This window comes from Dromaius novaehollandiae, chromosome 20, assembly GCF_036370855.1.
Source record: "Dromaius novaehollandiae isolate bDroNov1 chromosome 20, bDroNov1.hap1, whole genome shotgun sequence".
Classification (NCBI taxonomy): domain Eukaryota; kingdom Metazoa; phylum Chordata; class Aves; order Casuariiformes; family Dromaiidae; genus Dromaius; species Dromaius novaehollandiae.
In genome coordinates this window covers 9,048,022-9,062,219 of record NC_088117.1, presented here as the reverse complement: position 1 = coordinate 9,062,219, position 14,198 = coordinate 9,048,022, and the positions used below count along the sequence as shown (strand labels likewise).

The following is a 14,198-nucleotide window of genomic DNA, read 5'->3' as shown; positions in this document are numbered from 1 at the left end:
AAACACCATAGCGACGGGTACAACGGTGTAAAGCATTTGTTCTTCTATAGGTATTTAACCAAAACAACCAGACAGGGGCCTGTTTTTTGAGAAAAGCATAATCTGCTTTATTTTTTTTAACTTTTTTTATTTAAATAAGGAGAATTCTTTCATATGGAAAGAGCTAATACAATCACATATTTGAAAGGAGAAACAATAGGTACTGAAACGAGGAAAAAGGGCAATAAAGAGTGTGCCGCAACTGGCCTGGTGATTCCGTGATTCGAGTTCCGGTCCAAGTAAAAGTTTCCAAAAAATATAAACAGGTTGCACGTTACACAATTATCCATCGTCTGCCCTTTCAAATATCTGGTCTACATGAAAAGACAAAGAGAGGAAAGGCCAAAAAAAATTTACTATACAGGTCATGAGGTTAAAAGCTGTAAGGAGTACAATATCCCCTTGAGAAACAACAAATGCAATTTATACAGAACCAGAGAAAGGATTTCAGCTAAGGACAACGCCTTGAGACATGCTAAAGGGTGAGTGCCTCACTGCTGCTGCTGTGATTCCCAGGGCTACTGGTCAAGGTTATGGCTGCAGACGTCTTGAGGAACCCGTCGAACTCAGGAGGGCATCTGTGGCCACCAGGAAAACCTGGTGGTCTTTGGATTAAAACAAAAAAATAGGATAAAACAGTAGTTGGACTAGGGCTGTCTCTTCAGAGTCAGCAGTTCCACTGCTTTTGCAAAACGCTCATCTCTCATTGATGGGCCACATTAAGAATACTCTGATGCCTGTTGTAAATTAATTTACTCGCAAGCAAATCTTTCTTACATGGAAACTGGGCTGCCGTATGTCAAAAATAACCCACGCTACAAATAACTAATCTGTGTTTAACCAGTCAGAAGCAAAACAGAAGGTTAACAAAATGCAACAGAACAGATCTTAGCATGTAGTGGTGCTCGCTTGAAAGTGAATATAGTAGCCTGCCAAAAGGTGAGACATAGCCGAAGTGCTAAGCTCATTTTTTGCTATGTATCTATAAATACACGGGAACCACAGGGCAGCTTGTAGCTTTGAAGCATTCTTGCAAGGAAATTGTTAAACAGAGTGCCTCTCTGCATGAACACAAACACGTATGAGGTTCAATGGGCTGCAAACACATTCAGAGTTACTGACTACGGTGTAGCTGTCACATGGCAGAGCCAAGAGTGAACTACGAAAGATCAACAATAATATGTTTCACTAGTGACTGTGCTGCTTCCACTTGTCATTTAAAAATATATTGGAGCATTGTTTTTCTTCTTTTTTTCTTCCCTAACCTCAAGTTTTGTTTTTTTTTTAAATTAAGAGCTAAAAGCAGACTGAACTGGAAAGCAGCACTGAACGCAGCTGCGAGACCATGAATCACTGTGCATAAGAGTACCAGTTACATACGTGCTTCAGACCTTCAGCTGAACAATCTAAATAAAAAGCAGCAAAGTCAGCCTCTGAATATCTCTGCTTCACCCACTGTTGCTGAAAATATGGATTCCACTTCTCCCTCCCACTGCACACTGCATCTTTCCTAGCAAAAGGAGCCTGCAACCTGGTAGCTGGTTTCCAGCCAAAGCAAAAGGAATAGCAGCAAAGGAATAAATCACGAGGGTGCTACCCTTCAGCAGTGGAGACGGCAAGCAGAAGTACCCCCTATAAATCATATCCACGTCCTATACATCTCCACCCTCCTCCTCCCCCCCAAGCAGAATTTTATCTACCTACCAGCACCCTTTACATTTCTGCATTTTAAGGATCAGAGACTTTCCTTTTGACTGAAGAGCACCACAAACTGCACTAACCTTGTGTTAGCTTTAAACAAACAAACAAAAACATATGCCAAAGAAGGATATTGCACCTTAGAAATTTGGGCTCTAAAACTGCTTTCCATCACACAAAACTCCATTAAGTGAAAGAGAGTCTCGCCAACTGCAGCTGACAGTCACGCAAAGGTGAGGAATGGAATGAAGCTCACATGCATTTCTTGGCCTTTCCTGCACAGAATAATTCAGACATAATATATAAATAGAGCAGTGAAACAATTACTTTTTCACCTAGACCTACAACATCAAATACGTATAAATAAATTCTAGTGTTTTATTCTGTTGGGGGAAGAAATGGAGGAGTTAAAAGAGAAAGAAGGGTGACCTTTTTCAACAGGAAGTATTGTAGTTCTGATGGCATTTACACCAGAGGGACTGCAACATCTTGTATCTAGCAATAACCTGACTCCTCCAACACATAAGACCATTTTAAAGTCATATGGGTGGGAGAAAAGAGGTTAGTGTCTTTGTAAAGCTTAAGTAGTGTGTCTAGGGGTAGGGAAGAGATGAGAAGAGGGGGGCTTGGAAAAGTCTCTGTAGCCATTACAGTTAAATTCTGGGCTAATATTAGCTAGGGCCAGCTGGGCAGAAGGATAACATAAAGAAAAAAGACAATTCTGTTGTTCATGATATTCCAAGGAAGAAAAGAGTGGGATGACTTACTGATGGAGCAATCTTTGGAAAATCTTGAGAGCAGGCCTAGCAGATGAGGAGGCTGGTCTGGGACATGTCTGAAGGCTAGGGAAATATTTGTCGCTAAATCTTAAACCCTGTACTTTGGAGGATGCAAGAGAGATACTGGCACACCCTGCTCTGAAGTTAAAAATCCATTAAAAAAAAAAAAAAAAAAAGAGGGCCAAAAAAGAGCTTTTATTTTTCTTGAAGTACCATCCTATCCCTTTCCCTCGGGTTCTCTGCCATGCGCAATGGGGACACCTGTGGAGAGGGGACGTTACTATGTCTAAGTTAGTTTAGGTTTCTAAGCTCTTTGTAAAGCTATTGTATAAACATTCTGATTTATACCTAGCTTAAAACTTCAAATGCATCTCTAAATGTTATGAAGGATCTTTCCCAGAAAGGGGGAAAAAAGCAAACAAAAACAAAAACACCTTTCAGATCCTTTCCCAAATACATTCTTTGTTCAAAATATCTTCTTTGGAACCACCAACAAATGACTTACTGCCATCTAGCAGAGGCAGATGGGACAGACAATTAGCAAGCTATCATCTACTGCAGAAATGAAGTTTTCCTTCCCTCATTCCAGAGTGACCAGCCTACTTTACGTTTTGAAGGAGCTAAACAACACAAACCAAGTTAGCTGAAAGTAGTTGAGTTTGCTTACAACTGCTTTCAGCTGAAGGAGTCCAAGCACCTTCAGGAACTTGCAAGTCCACCCTAAAAATCTACACACACATACACACACACACCCCCCCCCCCCGAAACCAAACAACCAAAGAAATAAAACCCAGCTGCCTCCCCCAGGACCCTCCTTTCATATAGCATCATGTTGAGAAAGCGTAAGGTGGCAAGGCTGTATACGCACTATATGCAACTGCACCAAAAGGGAAGAACCCTTTGCTGTTCATCTGGGAAAGGAGAACAGAAGGATGATTCCAAACTGCCTCTGTAACCACATGATTCCACCACAAAAAAAGGAGCTTCTTTGTATGCTAAAATGGCTGCTTTGCAGAGGAGCTCCCCTTACTGATGTGTTTCTATGCAAGATTTACAAGAGGCTGCGAGTTAGAAAGAGCAGCAGAAAGCAAGACCTTGGGAAAAAGGAGAAGAGCAAAGCTTAGGAGAGCAGCCCCAAGGGAGGAACACAATACAGAACTAGTCTCAGGAGACACAAAGAATTAGAGCGGCCAAGGTAGGGAGCATAAGAGAGCATCACAACTACAAAAAGTAGTCCATACAGACCCGTTGGCTCTAGCCAACTCTTCTGACCCATGTGAGGTGAGGAGATTTTTCTTAACAGAGTTTACATTTTGTAAATCCATGATTTACATTTTGCTGCATGTTTGACAGTCACTAAAAATCCCAAACCCACAACAAAACTAGATCCAGATGAGCTTGCAACAGAAATTCGGTGTTTTTTTTTCTTAAAACGAAAATGCCACATTTTGTTGTGCACAAGGCACCCCAAAGCTACAATTAAAGTGGTGCAAGTTTCAAGATTAATGCACTGATTTACAATATACCTTTAGTACACATTTACTTCTAATGCAAGCACTGCTTCTAGCTTAAAACAAAAATACTGAAAAATGAATGCCTTAACTGTTCTGTATTTCTCTTAATCAAGTAACCTGAAAGGCTAAATCATCTGGGGAAAAATATACTCAAACCAACTCAGTTTAGAAGAGTCGGGATTCTCAAAGTAGCACAGAACCATATATAAAACTAAGCAGGGTTCTGTCAGAACATTTTAGTTGAAGGGAATTCTTTTCTGGAAGGAATGAAGAGGCAGAAAGAAGGGGAAAAATGAGAGAACATATAAAAGTTCTGCTATAAACAAAGATATAGCCTTTTTTTTTTTTTTTGTAAAAACCTCAGCTGCCTTTAAAATGAAAAACCTCAAACTAACCCCTCTCCCCCAGTTGCCATTCCGCTGAGACAGAAGTAGGGAAGGAGAAGGATGGGCTTTGCCAAGTGAGCTATCACAGCTACCTGTGGATGGGGTGGGGGGCTGGGGGAGAAATGGCTGGAGCCACTTAAAAGTCACATGGGGCTTGGCGGTTGGTTTGTTTTAAAGCAAGCAGGTCAATGTCATATCCACTGTTTCAAACTGCTTTGTTGGGAGAGGGGCTTGGATGATGTCACTGTAATCAGTCAATGCGGGGTGGGGAGTAGATCTGGCGAGATTTTCAGGAGATCCAGTGGGGTCCAGTCTAAGCTGTAGTGCCTCTCAGCCAGCAGAACCAGCTGGGCATCAGAGGTGCTCCTAGGCCTTGCTTTCCTCCACTTTTACTGCCTGAGGTTTGATCGCTCCTGTGCGCACTGGCTTCATCTGGTTCGCGGAGGCTGTTTCTTGCAGCTTTACTGCTCCCAGATTGGCTTTAGTTTCATCCACCCGCTGCTTTGCCTTTAGACATATAGAAACAAAGCGTTAGCCAGCACAGAGACCTCTAGTCAGACATAAAAGAACGGACCATGAGCACCATTCATGCAAGACATCACATTTGCTCCAGACTTGAGGTACTTCCTCTGTTCTGTCACACTTTGGTGTCTAAAACACCTCACACATAAGGATCTCAAAGTGACTCACAAGCTTGTCAATGCAAAGAACCCATAAAAACGGCAACAACAAATAACATAAGTAGCGTGACACAGGTAATCCTCTAATCTCTCCTGAGCTCAAATCAGACAGCATGACTCTTTGGCTCAGTGTAACATCCACCCACATACAAACTCACTCTGTCTCCCCACAGGGAAAACTTGTGTAGTTCTAGTACACAGGCCTTTCTGCCACCCTTTTAAGTACAAGGCAGAAACACAATAGTACAAAACAGCAGATATTATTGGGCCAACCAAAGAGTACTGACGTTCGCTACCTGCTGTACGTAGTGTCCTTGCACGGAGCCCATACTAACTGCTGGTCCAGATGGCTTCCCACTTGGGCTGGCAGAGCTAGGCCTGGAAATCGAAGAGTCGACAACATTCATGGAGTAAATTCTACAATGGAATGAGAACCTTATTCACATGTGAAAGAAGAGGGGGAAAAAAAAAAAAGACAGCAGAAAGCAGCAGTAGACACAGCATGAGCTTTTACTGTGAGGACTGGTGAGCTCTCCAGCCCAAGAGACAACACATGGATTAGTTAGGAAGAAAAAAATAAAGCAACTGCAAACCTCAAAAGGCTCAGCGGCCTAAAGGTTTGGACTATCTAGATATTAGCCCCTTTCATCTCCAGTTTGAAAATACAGTGCAGGAACTAAAAACATTATTCAATAATCCCCAGCTTTTCCACTTCAACAAGGAACAGGCAAGAGCACATTCCAACTCCAATTTGCCTTTAAGGCATAGAAAATAAGTAACTTCACACACTTTCCCCATGCACAAAGGGGCAAGTCAAAGAGACACACTGGTCCCCACCCAAACACAAAACTATGATGATACACTTTCATACAAGTATTTGGACTATAATAAGCACATTCCACATGTGAAAATCCAAGTGGATCTTGTACAGGGATGATGCACGCATCATGTCACTGCAAATGGTAAACACTGTTTCTTCCCCAGTCTGACTGAAGAGGCTAAGTTTTGTCAGTATTTTACCTGTATGTATGTGGTGATGGTACAGACCCTCCGGAGGACATATTCTGTTTGCCGTCAGAGAAATGAAACCCTTTCATTTCCGTTTGGGAGGACTACAGAGGAAAATCAGTGAGAATGTATGACCTTTCACAGATTCACAGATCACCCATTACCTCATAAAAATTTTTAAGTTAAATCTTTGCCCTTCTACCCATCATGCCCAATAAAAGAAGAAACATTTTTCAGGTGAAGAAAATGGGGTTTGTAAGTGAAATGGTCTGTTTGTATTAAACCAACAAGCCAGCAGCACAAACAAATATAGAACCTGGAAGCTAATTGCTGTGCTCTCTCCCCGAAGACAGACAAACTTACGATACGAATCCATCAAACCAGACGTGACATTAATACACCTACTCAAACGGACAAGCTTCACAACAGTGTGAAATATCTGGGCAGTATTCCAACTGTGTCGGGAGCTCACCACCCTGCAAGCACTCTGGGGAAACCTGCATAAACATGTAATAAAACTGAAGACTCCAAACTGGATCAAGGCAGGATGTGGCTCCCTGGAAACAGAATGATGAGCAGCAGCAAAACCTGAAAGACTGCTGGCCTGCGCTTTGGAGGCAAGAGGAAAAGGGCTCCTTCACTTTAACACTAATCCTTGGCTTTGATATTTCAGGATCCCCAACAAGCAAATCTCCTCTTTACCAGGCAGGATCAAGGAGTGAAACTTCAGTGGGATGGGAGGGGTTAATGAATGCCAAGATGAGCGTGCAGGAGATCATTCTTACCTCTCTGTTGGTAGCAAGAACAGAAGGCTGGGATCCAGGAGGGAGGATTCTTCGGGGAGCTCCTACAGACAGGTTCTGCCCCTGAGGAAGCTGGATGGACTGTGGCAGAATCAGGGGCTGCTGGCCAGAGCCGTAGCGGGGCAGAGGAAGCTGGGAGCCAGGCACAGGCATCGTTAGCTGCGTGAGAAGTACATACAGTTACTAATTAATAGTAGTGTTAGATTTGACATGCTCTCTCCTAATATCCTGAAAGCACGGCATTGCTAAAAGGAGTCTTAAAAGCAGTACAGTAAGGCACAGAATAAACACAAGTTAACGCTAAAGACTTTCAAAATGAAATGCACGTTCCGATAGCGTTGCCAACACCCTATCAGCTGGTCTTCTAACGCGGCAATGATTTAACACAACTGCACTCAAGATATGGTCTTTTCTTCTTGCCTAGAACCTTAATCCAGTTCTTCAGTCTTCCTTATACTTGCTGCATGGGTGAACCCTCTTGTGGTGATGGCACTGTCAGATAGCTTACATTTTGTTTGCAGCTTGATGCCCAAACCAAGAAATCTGCTATGTTTTTATGACAATGCATTTTGGGAAACGGACCTGTGGAGAAAGTGATAGTAATCTCAGCTCTGTGTTCTGCAATAAGCTTTTAATTGATGATGGTAGCAATCAAAAAAAAAAAAAAAAACGCAGCTCAGGACTTAATGGCCTCCTGTTCCCTTTGACTTGATCTGTCTGTCTTCACAATATCTGCATCTGAGAGCTTCTATAACACCACTTTGTGATAAAAAAAAATGAAGGCTTTGCCACGTGATCCAAACATGAGAGAGCAAGTTACCAGCTTATGACGGAAATAGCATCTTTTCAAATAGTTAGCTTGCCAGTATTCTGTTTTCCCCAGCTATTTTCTCTTTGTTCTTAAGTCAGTCACAACATGAAAGTCCCTCTTCAGATAAAAAATAAATGATTATGGATGTTCTTACTTCCTTTTAAAAAAAAAAAAAAAATCCTCCCAAATGGCCCAAAATATAAGCTGAGCTTAATAAAACTAGCATGCTTGTCCAGAGAAGCAAAACAGATTTGTCAGTGCGCACATGAACAGAGCTACTCTGGCAGCAGGGTTCATGTCTCTCTGAACCATGCTTTACAAAACTTTGTACACTACCAAGATGCACAGTGAAATTCTTGTTAAGTCACTGACAAACATACCTGTAGAAACTGTTAACCAGATCTAGATACTAAATAAATTGAGAATACAGATGAGTTTTAATTGAAAGGTCATTATTACCCTGGAAGCTGAGCTAAATCTGGAGGAGATGGGGATTTAGCTCTTGGAGGCAGTAATTTTAGGACAACTATCACAACAGTATCATGCCCTCCTATCTAGGAAGCACAGCAGGTTTTGACCAAGCATGAAATGACTATATTGAGGGGGGAGGACATACAAGTAACAAAATGGAATCTCAGAAGAAACAGACAAGTAATTAGCAAGAATCGCATTAAATAAGGTGCTGCATGTTTGAAACAATGCTTCATAGAACAAAGACTCTCAGGAAATCTTTTGCTTATTTACAAAAAACTTAATTCATGCAAACACATAACTCAGCCTAAGTAGCAGTTTCAACCTAGTCTCAGAAACAAGCGGTTGTGAATGCCCCTGCACAAGGGGACACCTTGCGAACCCTGCTCCTCACCTGTGTGAGCTGAGAGTCCATCATCTGGGAGGCTCCCATACCAGCCGCCTGGTTTAGCTGGCCTTCATAAACCAGTGTCTGGCTTCCGTTCATTGGCTGGTAGGGGGACCCAGACTGGGTTTTCACCACCTCCAAGGGCTGCATGCCTGGGAAGGCGGAATACGGAGGCTTTAGAGCAGTGCCTCCTGTCAGGACCATGGTGCTGGGTTGAGACAGACTGGGGTGCATATACACCTGAGACCTGGAGAAGGAAAAAAACATGCTTAAGTCATTATGCAGTAAGCCTTTGGGGGCTACCTCCCCTCCAGCTGTATCTGGGTTGCCATCAGCAAGCAGTTCTCAGACAGAACATCTACTAAATTGATAGCTCAGACATAAGCTACAGCATCACCTTCCATTCCTGTTGTAGGGTTTTATATTCTTTTATTTCCATTTTTAAGCCCCTATAACCATGTCCTTGATTGCAGGAGTAGTCAACAGAATAATGTGTCCTATTGACATTTCAAATACCAATATCCTGCACAACAGGCTTTGGATTAGTAGTAATGGAGGATCCAGGTTATCAGAAATCTGTAGCAATTTTGCAAGTGGAAAAGAAATCAGAAATTAAAAATTCAACCAGCTTTAGCACAGGCAAAAAAATGTAGGTTTTCAGAGTCTTGATACCTAGATTTTTGAGGCCTAAAAGAACTATTTTGATCACTCACTCTCATCTCATGCAGGAAAAAGGGTACAGAGTCCCACAGCCAGCTGAACAGCGTGTGCGTGAACTGCAGCATCCCATTTAACTCTGAAGTGGGTGCCTCGTTCCTTTGACTTTAGTAAGCAGTTCCTGTGGCCAGACACTCTAGCTGTTATGATACTTGTGTTGATTTCTAATTTGAATCTTACTAATTTCTGCCAGAGTGCTGGCATTTATTCTGTTCTTGTCTTGCAGTTTATATCCAACAAGTTCTTTAAACTCCCTACACAGGTACTCATCTCTGATCAAACTCTCTCTTAATCTTCTCGCCAGTAACAAGCCAAACACAGTAAGCTCTAAGCTCTGGGTCTCTCATTAAAAAGTCTACTTTCCACACCACAAACCTCTCCTTTCTGGATTTTTCCCAAGAAATGCCTCCCCCTTTGAGAGGGTAAGCATTGCGACCGAACGCAGTTTTCCAAAGATGGTCTTTGCCATTGTCCTATGAAGAAGCATCCTACAAAGAGCCTCATGTGATCCGATACCCTCACTCTCCTTCCTGGCAATGTTACGAAGGGGGGAATGAAACAGAAGGTCAACAAAAGGGGAAGAGAAGATGAGTGGGGAGTATCTGATCTACGCACCTGGCCATTTGGAACATAAAGGCTCAGACCACGAGGAAACGAACAACAGGAAGCAGTTACCTGAAGGGCTGTATGGAGCTGTAGATCTCCTGGGACTGGGAGACGGGCAGGCCACCCCTCAGCCCAAGCTGAGCTTGGGCTTGTAAGGATGTGTGGAGGGAAATGGGAATTTGCTGAGCAGCAGCAGCCTGTAGAAGAAGTTAAGATGACTGAGAGACAGAGCAGCCAGAAACTATCCCAAGCTGTTAAAAACCTATCAGTTTCCTCAGCCAGTCAATCTGCCATGAGAATTACCTACACCTCAGTTTTATCCAGCCACTGCTTCATTCCACAATACAACAAAACATTGGCAGGGGAAGCAACTGCATAGGCACCCAGGAGAGAGACAGATGCCTGCAAGCAGTGTTAGATGGACACTCCTGGGGACCAACATGCTCCACACACAGAACAGGCCCTTTATCGGCACTAATGATCCCAGCTCCCATTTGCCAGCACTCTTACCCCAAAGTGGTTCTTCCCAATGCTATCAAGTTTCAGTAGCCTATTTACTACTAAAACTGCCCATCAGGGTCGACTTGCTGGGAAATTTACAGGAAGTCACTCTACCTCACCCAGACTTCTCAGCATCTGCTTCGGTTAAACCCAGTCCAAAGGCATCAGTACAAAAGGAAAACAACGCCATTCCCTCCCTTCAGTTTCACTAACCTGTGACATCCACTCCCCATTCCCTAAATGCCACCCTAAAGACTTCTTGAAAAACCATTAGCCAGTTGTTTTTCTCCCTTACCTGTTGGTAGCTTTGCTGCTGAGGTATTGTCTGAGGGACCAGGCGGGGCTGACTTGCAAACACATGGCCATCCAGATACAGGGGTGGAATATGGTTACCTAAACATCATAAAAGGCAGGCTATAATTCAAGGTACGTGGGGGATACAGACAAAGTACTCCGCATGGAGACCTGAAAGTCAGTCAAGCCTATTTCCCACCTCTCTGCCACCAGCTCAGCAAGTCAACACAGACATTTAACAGCGATTCAGAAGAGCCAGTAAAGTTCACAAGTGCACATACCAAATCAGAAGCCCAATTACAGAAAGTTATCATTACTTTTCGGCCCCTATGCCCTGGGAGAGCATGCTTTGGCAAGTCTGCTACTATAAGAGGCTAAATGTAAACTCATTTTTCCCTTCTCCACAGCAGAGTCACAAGAGACTGGCAGTTCAGGAATTGGTGAGCTGTACTCCAAGCTGCTCCTAAACCTGCAAACCTGCACCGCTTTGCAGCTAGAAGGGAAGGCAAGAGCAAACATGGTGCTTGAGACCTTCACCTTAGAGATCTAAGGGCCACATCTACCCCAAGAGTGGGCACCAAGAAGAAAGCGCTATGCCACTCCTGTGGTTCTGTACAGAACTGAAGCACAAGACATACAAACAAAATGGAGGGAGGGCTAGAAAAATCACCTGGCCTGGAAACAATTTGTTTTCGAAGTGGAAAGAGGTAAGCCGTCACCCCAGCTACCCGCTCATTATCACTTCTGCCCAATGTATTCTGCTCCATTCTTCAGCTGAGAGAAGGGCAACGCATGAGAGGTCCATGGGGACTCAAGAATCAAGGAATCCAGGTACATTTCCTTTCTTCATCCCAAATGCTCTCCCTAATTACACGTATCATCTAACCTGACTGAGCTTATGTCTGCCCTCCATAATTCAAGGACAGCAGCACTTCCCCAGCTCCCAGAATTATGCAAACATTTATCACTGTAAGCAAGTTATTGTTACTACAAAGAAAGAACAGAAAGTACTGTGACATACAGAAAAACCTGTGACATGCAGAGAAGTCTCAAATAACAAAATGGATAGAGGAATAGTTGATGTTAATGCTGGGATTGTTGAAGTCTCTCAGTCATAGCTTATTTCACTTCCCTTCTATTCTATTGAGTACACAGTGAAGGGTCAGCAGGATCTATTGAGACATCACAGAGACTGGCCACTGCACAGGTATAGATACAGCCAGAAGTAAAAAGCGAGCCTTGTGCTGAGATTATAGCAATAAAATTCAAGTAACAGTCTCCAAAGAGTGGAAGTGGTCCCCTTCTGTCCTGCCTGAATTGTTGTTAAGGATCTGTTAAACACCAACCAGTCAATTACTACTTTACATGGAGGCTCTTCCCACCATGCTCTCATCTATGAGAATCCAAGGAGGATTCACAGGAAAGAGCAGATGCACCAACCAGACAATGCAAATACTGCTGCTGCAGTTTGCAGGTACCTGGAATAGATGCAGAAGGTGCTACGGATGCCACAGGCATAGGAGGCATAGAAACACCGCCAAAAGAGCTGTAGCTGACACCGTTGGAAGCTCCGACACTGGAAGGAGGCTGGATGCCTGAGCCTGCGCCTCCTGGAGAGTTCTGTTCTGGTAAACTAGGAGAGTTTTCCCAGGCCTTACGAGCAGACTCCATCTATGGAAACGAAGGGCAATAACTACAGACAGTTCAAATGGGGAGGAAAATACGGAGGCCTAGAGCTGCTCATCTGTAAACTGTCAGTTCACATCCAACCTGGGCTAGTCACAGCTGAAAGCTGGCATGTCTCAGGTCAGGAGGTTTCACATTGGTTCCCAATAGGTAAGCAACCATCACAAAAAACAATCACTTTTGGCATTTGCTGAGGCTTCCCCATACTGGAACTGTCAGGCACAGCAAAGCACCTAGGATCACTGACCTGTCAGCACATCCAGCCACTGAGACAGTCGCTACAGCAGGAAATCCTGCTGCACTCGTTCTACAGTTATTGAGGACTTCACATCCAGGACAGAAAACACATCCCTTTCCACCCATTTTAAATACCATACGCTCATAACTTTTCCACAACCTAATTAAAGATTCGGCAAGTGCCTAACAAGTCCCTCTGGGAAGGATCTCTTCACTCTTTTTGCTCTGGCCAAGCAGACAGCTAGCATTAAGCTCACATAACAGCTTACTTACCTTAAGAGTAAGGTCTGCGGTGGGGAAGGACATTGGGTTGAGGCCGATGCATCGCTGGAGGTGATGATCTCTTCGCAAAATGGGAATGGACTGCGTTAGCCCTGCCTGAAGGGAGATTGGTAAGCGGTGAATTCTTCATAACTCTTACAAGAATTCCAAGAGATACCAAGGCTAACAGTCTCAGAAAGCAACTCTAGTAACTACGTCTCAAAGGATTCAATCCTCTGTGGCACTGTAGGAGTTAAGTTCCTAAGTATCAAACCAAGATCAATTCCACAGCTGGGATAACTGAAGTTCTGGTGGTGTGCAATGACACCCCTTATGTCCTGTGAGTTACACCAGCTTCCACCTAAACATCAATTTCACCCAGTAACTCCAGTTTGCAAAAATGTTTTCTCCCTTCCATATTTGGACTTTACATGAATTTCAGAGAATATCTGCACTTTCAAAGAGAAAGGCCCCTTAAGACAAACCTCCAGAAAATCTAAAAGCCCAAGACATTTCAAAAGAAGCTTTGTGAGTTTCTCACATCACTGTCCACAGCTGAGCTGCAAGCTGGGCTTTCAACATGCTCTTTTTTGTATAATAATAAAACACCCAGATGGCTGAAATAACCTGGAAACCTCCATAAGGGCCCAGCTAACAGGTCTCTGCCTTGCTGTGACAGGTGAGACTTTCTGAGGATGCTGGCAGTTTGGGCCTGAAATGCCAGTATCTGCATCACATCCATTACCAGCACTCTCCTCTAGCCTTACATCTCAGAGGAGACTGGTGAACTCAGGAGATCTGCTAAATCTTTTGCTTTACACAGGTCACTGAATGATAACGGAGTCACTATCTGTATCACTTCTGAGCTAATGCTCATTTTATCGAGGTACCTCTGACGCACAGATTTCCATTTCGGATTTTAGCCACGTGTGATGCCTAGGCATTAAGTGTGAAGTCAACCACAAAGAAATATGCTTGCTCTGTTTGGAAACATCTGGGGTTTAACCAAGGAGAGGTGCAGATGAATCAAAGCCAGGAAAACAAACAAACAAAAAAAATCCCACCCCCTTCCCCCCCACCACCAAACTTACATTACTGGCCAAGGCATCCTGCAGTTTGGTGACAGGGTTAGCTGCAGTGCCAGAGGCAGAACCAGGTGGCAAACTGAAGTCAGAGTCCTGAAAAAACACAACACATGCCATTCAAACCCAGGCCTAAAGGCCACGTACCAGCTTCTCATGGTTAATGACTCTAGCCTGATTCATGACATTAGAAACTAAAGATTGCACTCTGGTAAGCCTTGCTGGAAGAGAACAAGA

General features: G+C 43.6%; 1 protein-coding gene and 1 non-coding gene across 10 annotated transcripts in view; both read right to left on the bottom strand.

The window, feature by feature from the left end:
- Positions 1-82: 82 nt before the first annotated feature.
- The window catches only part of PRRC2B (proline rich coiled-coil 2B), a 51,893-nt gene continuing 37,777 nt past the window's right edge, over positions 83-14,198 (bottom strand). For 7 of the 9 annotated variants that reach the window (XM_026101811.2, XM_026101812.2, XM_026101810.2 and 4 more), the window contains 10 exons: positions 13,971-14,057; positions 12,892-12,996; positions 12,174-12,366; positions 10,697-10,794; positions 9,970-10,097; positions 8,584-8,824; positions 6,890-7,066; positions 6,117-6,208; positions 5,393-5,513; positions 83-4,923 (listed from right to left, as the gene is read on the bottom strand). In XM_026101811.2, the coding sequence (XP_025957596.2) occupies positions 4,783-4,923; positions 5,393-5,513; positions 6,117-6,208; positions 6,890-7,066; positions 8,584-8,824; positions 9,970-10,097; positions 10,697-10,794; positions 12,174-12,366; positions 12,892-12,996; positions 13,971-14,057 (1,383 nt within the window). In that variant the 3' untranslated portion in view covers positions 83-4,782. The remainder of the gene's footprint in view (positions 4,924-5,392; positions 5,514-6,116; positions 6,209-6,889; positions 7,067-8,583; positions 8,825-9,969; positions 10,098-10,696; positions 10,795-12,173; positions 12,367-12,891; positions 12,997-13,970; positions 14,058-14,198) is intronic. The other 2 variants (XM_026101815.2, XM_026101816.2) reach the window with 1 other exon arrangement.
- Positions 11,800-11,887, bottom strand: LOC112984187 (small nucleolar RNA SNORD62). The gene has a single exon (XR_003259417.1). It is a non-coding gene; the product is annotated as a small nucleolar RNA SNORD62 (small nucleolar RNA).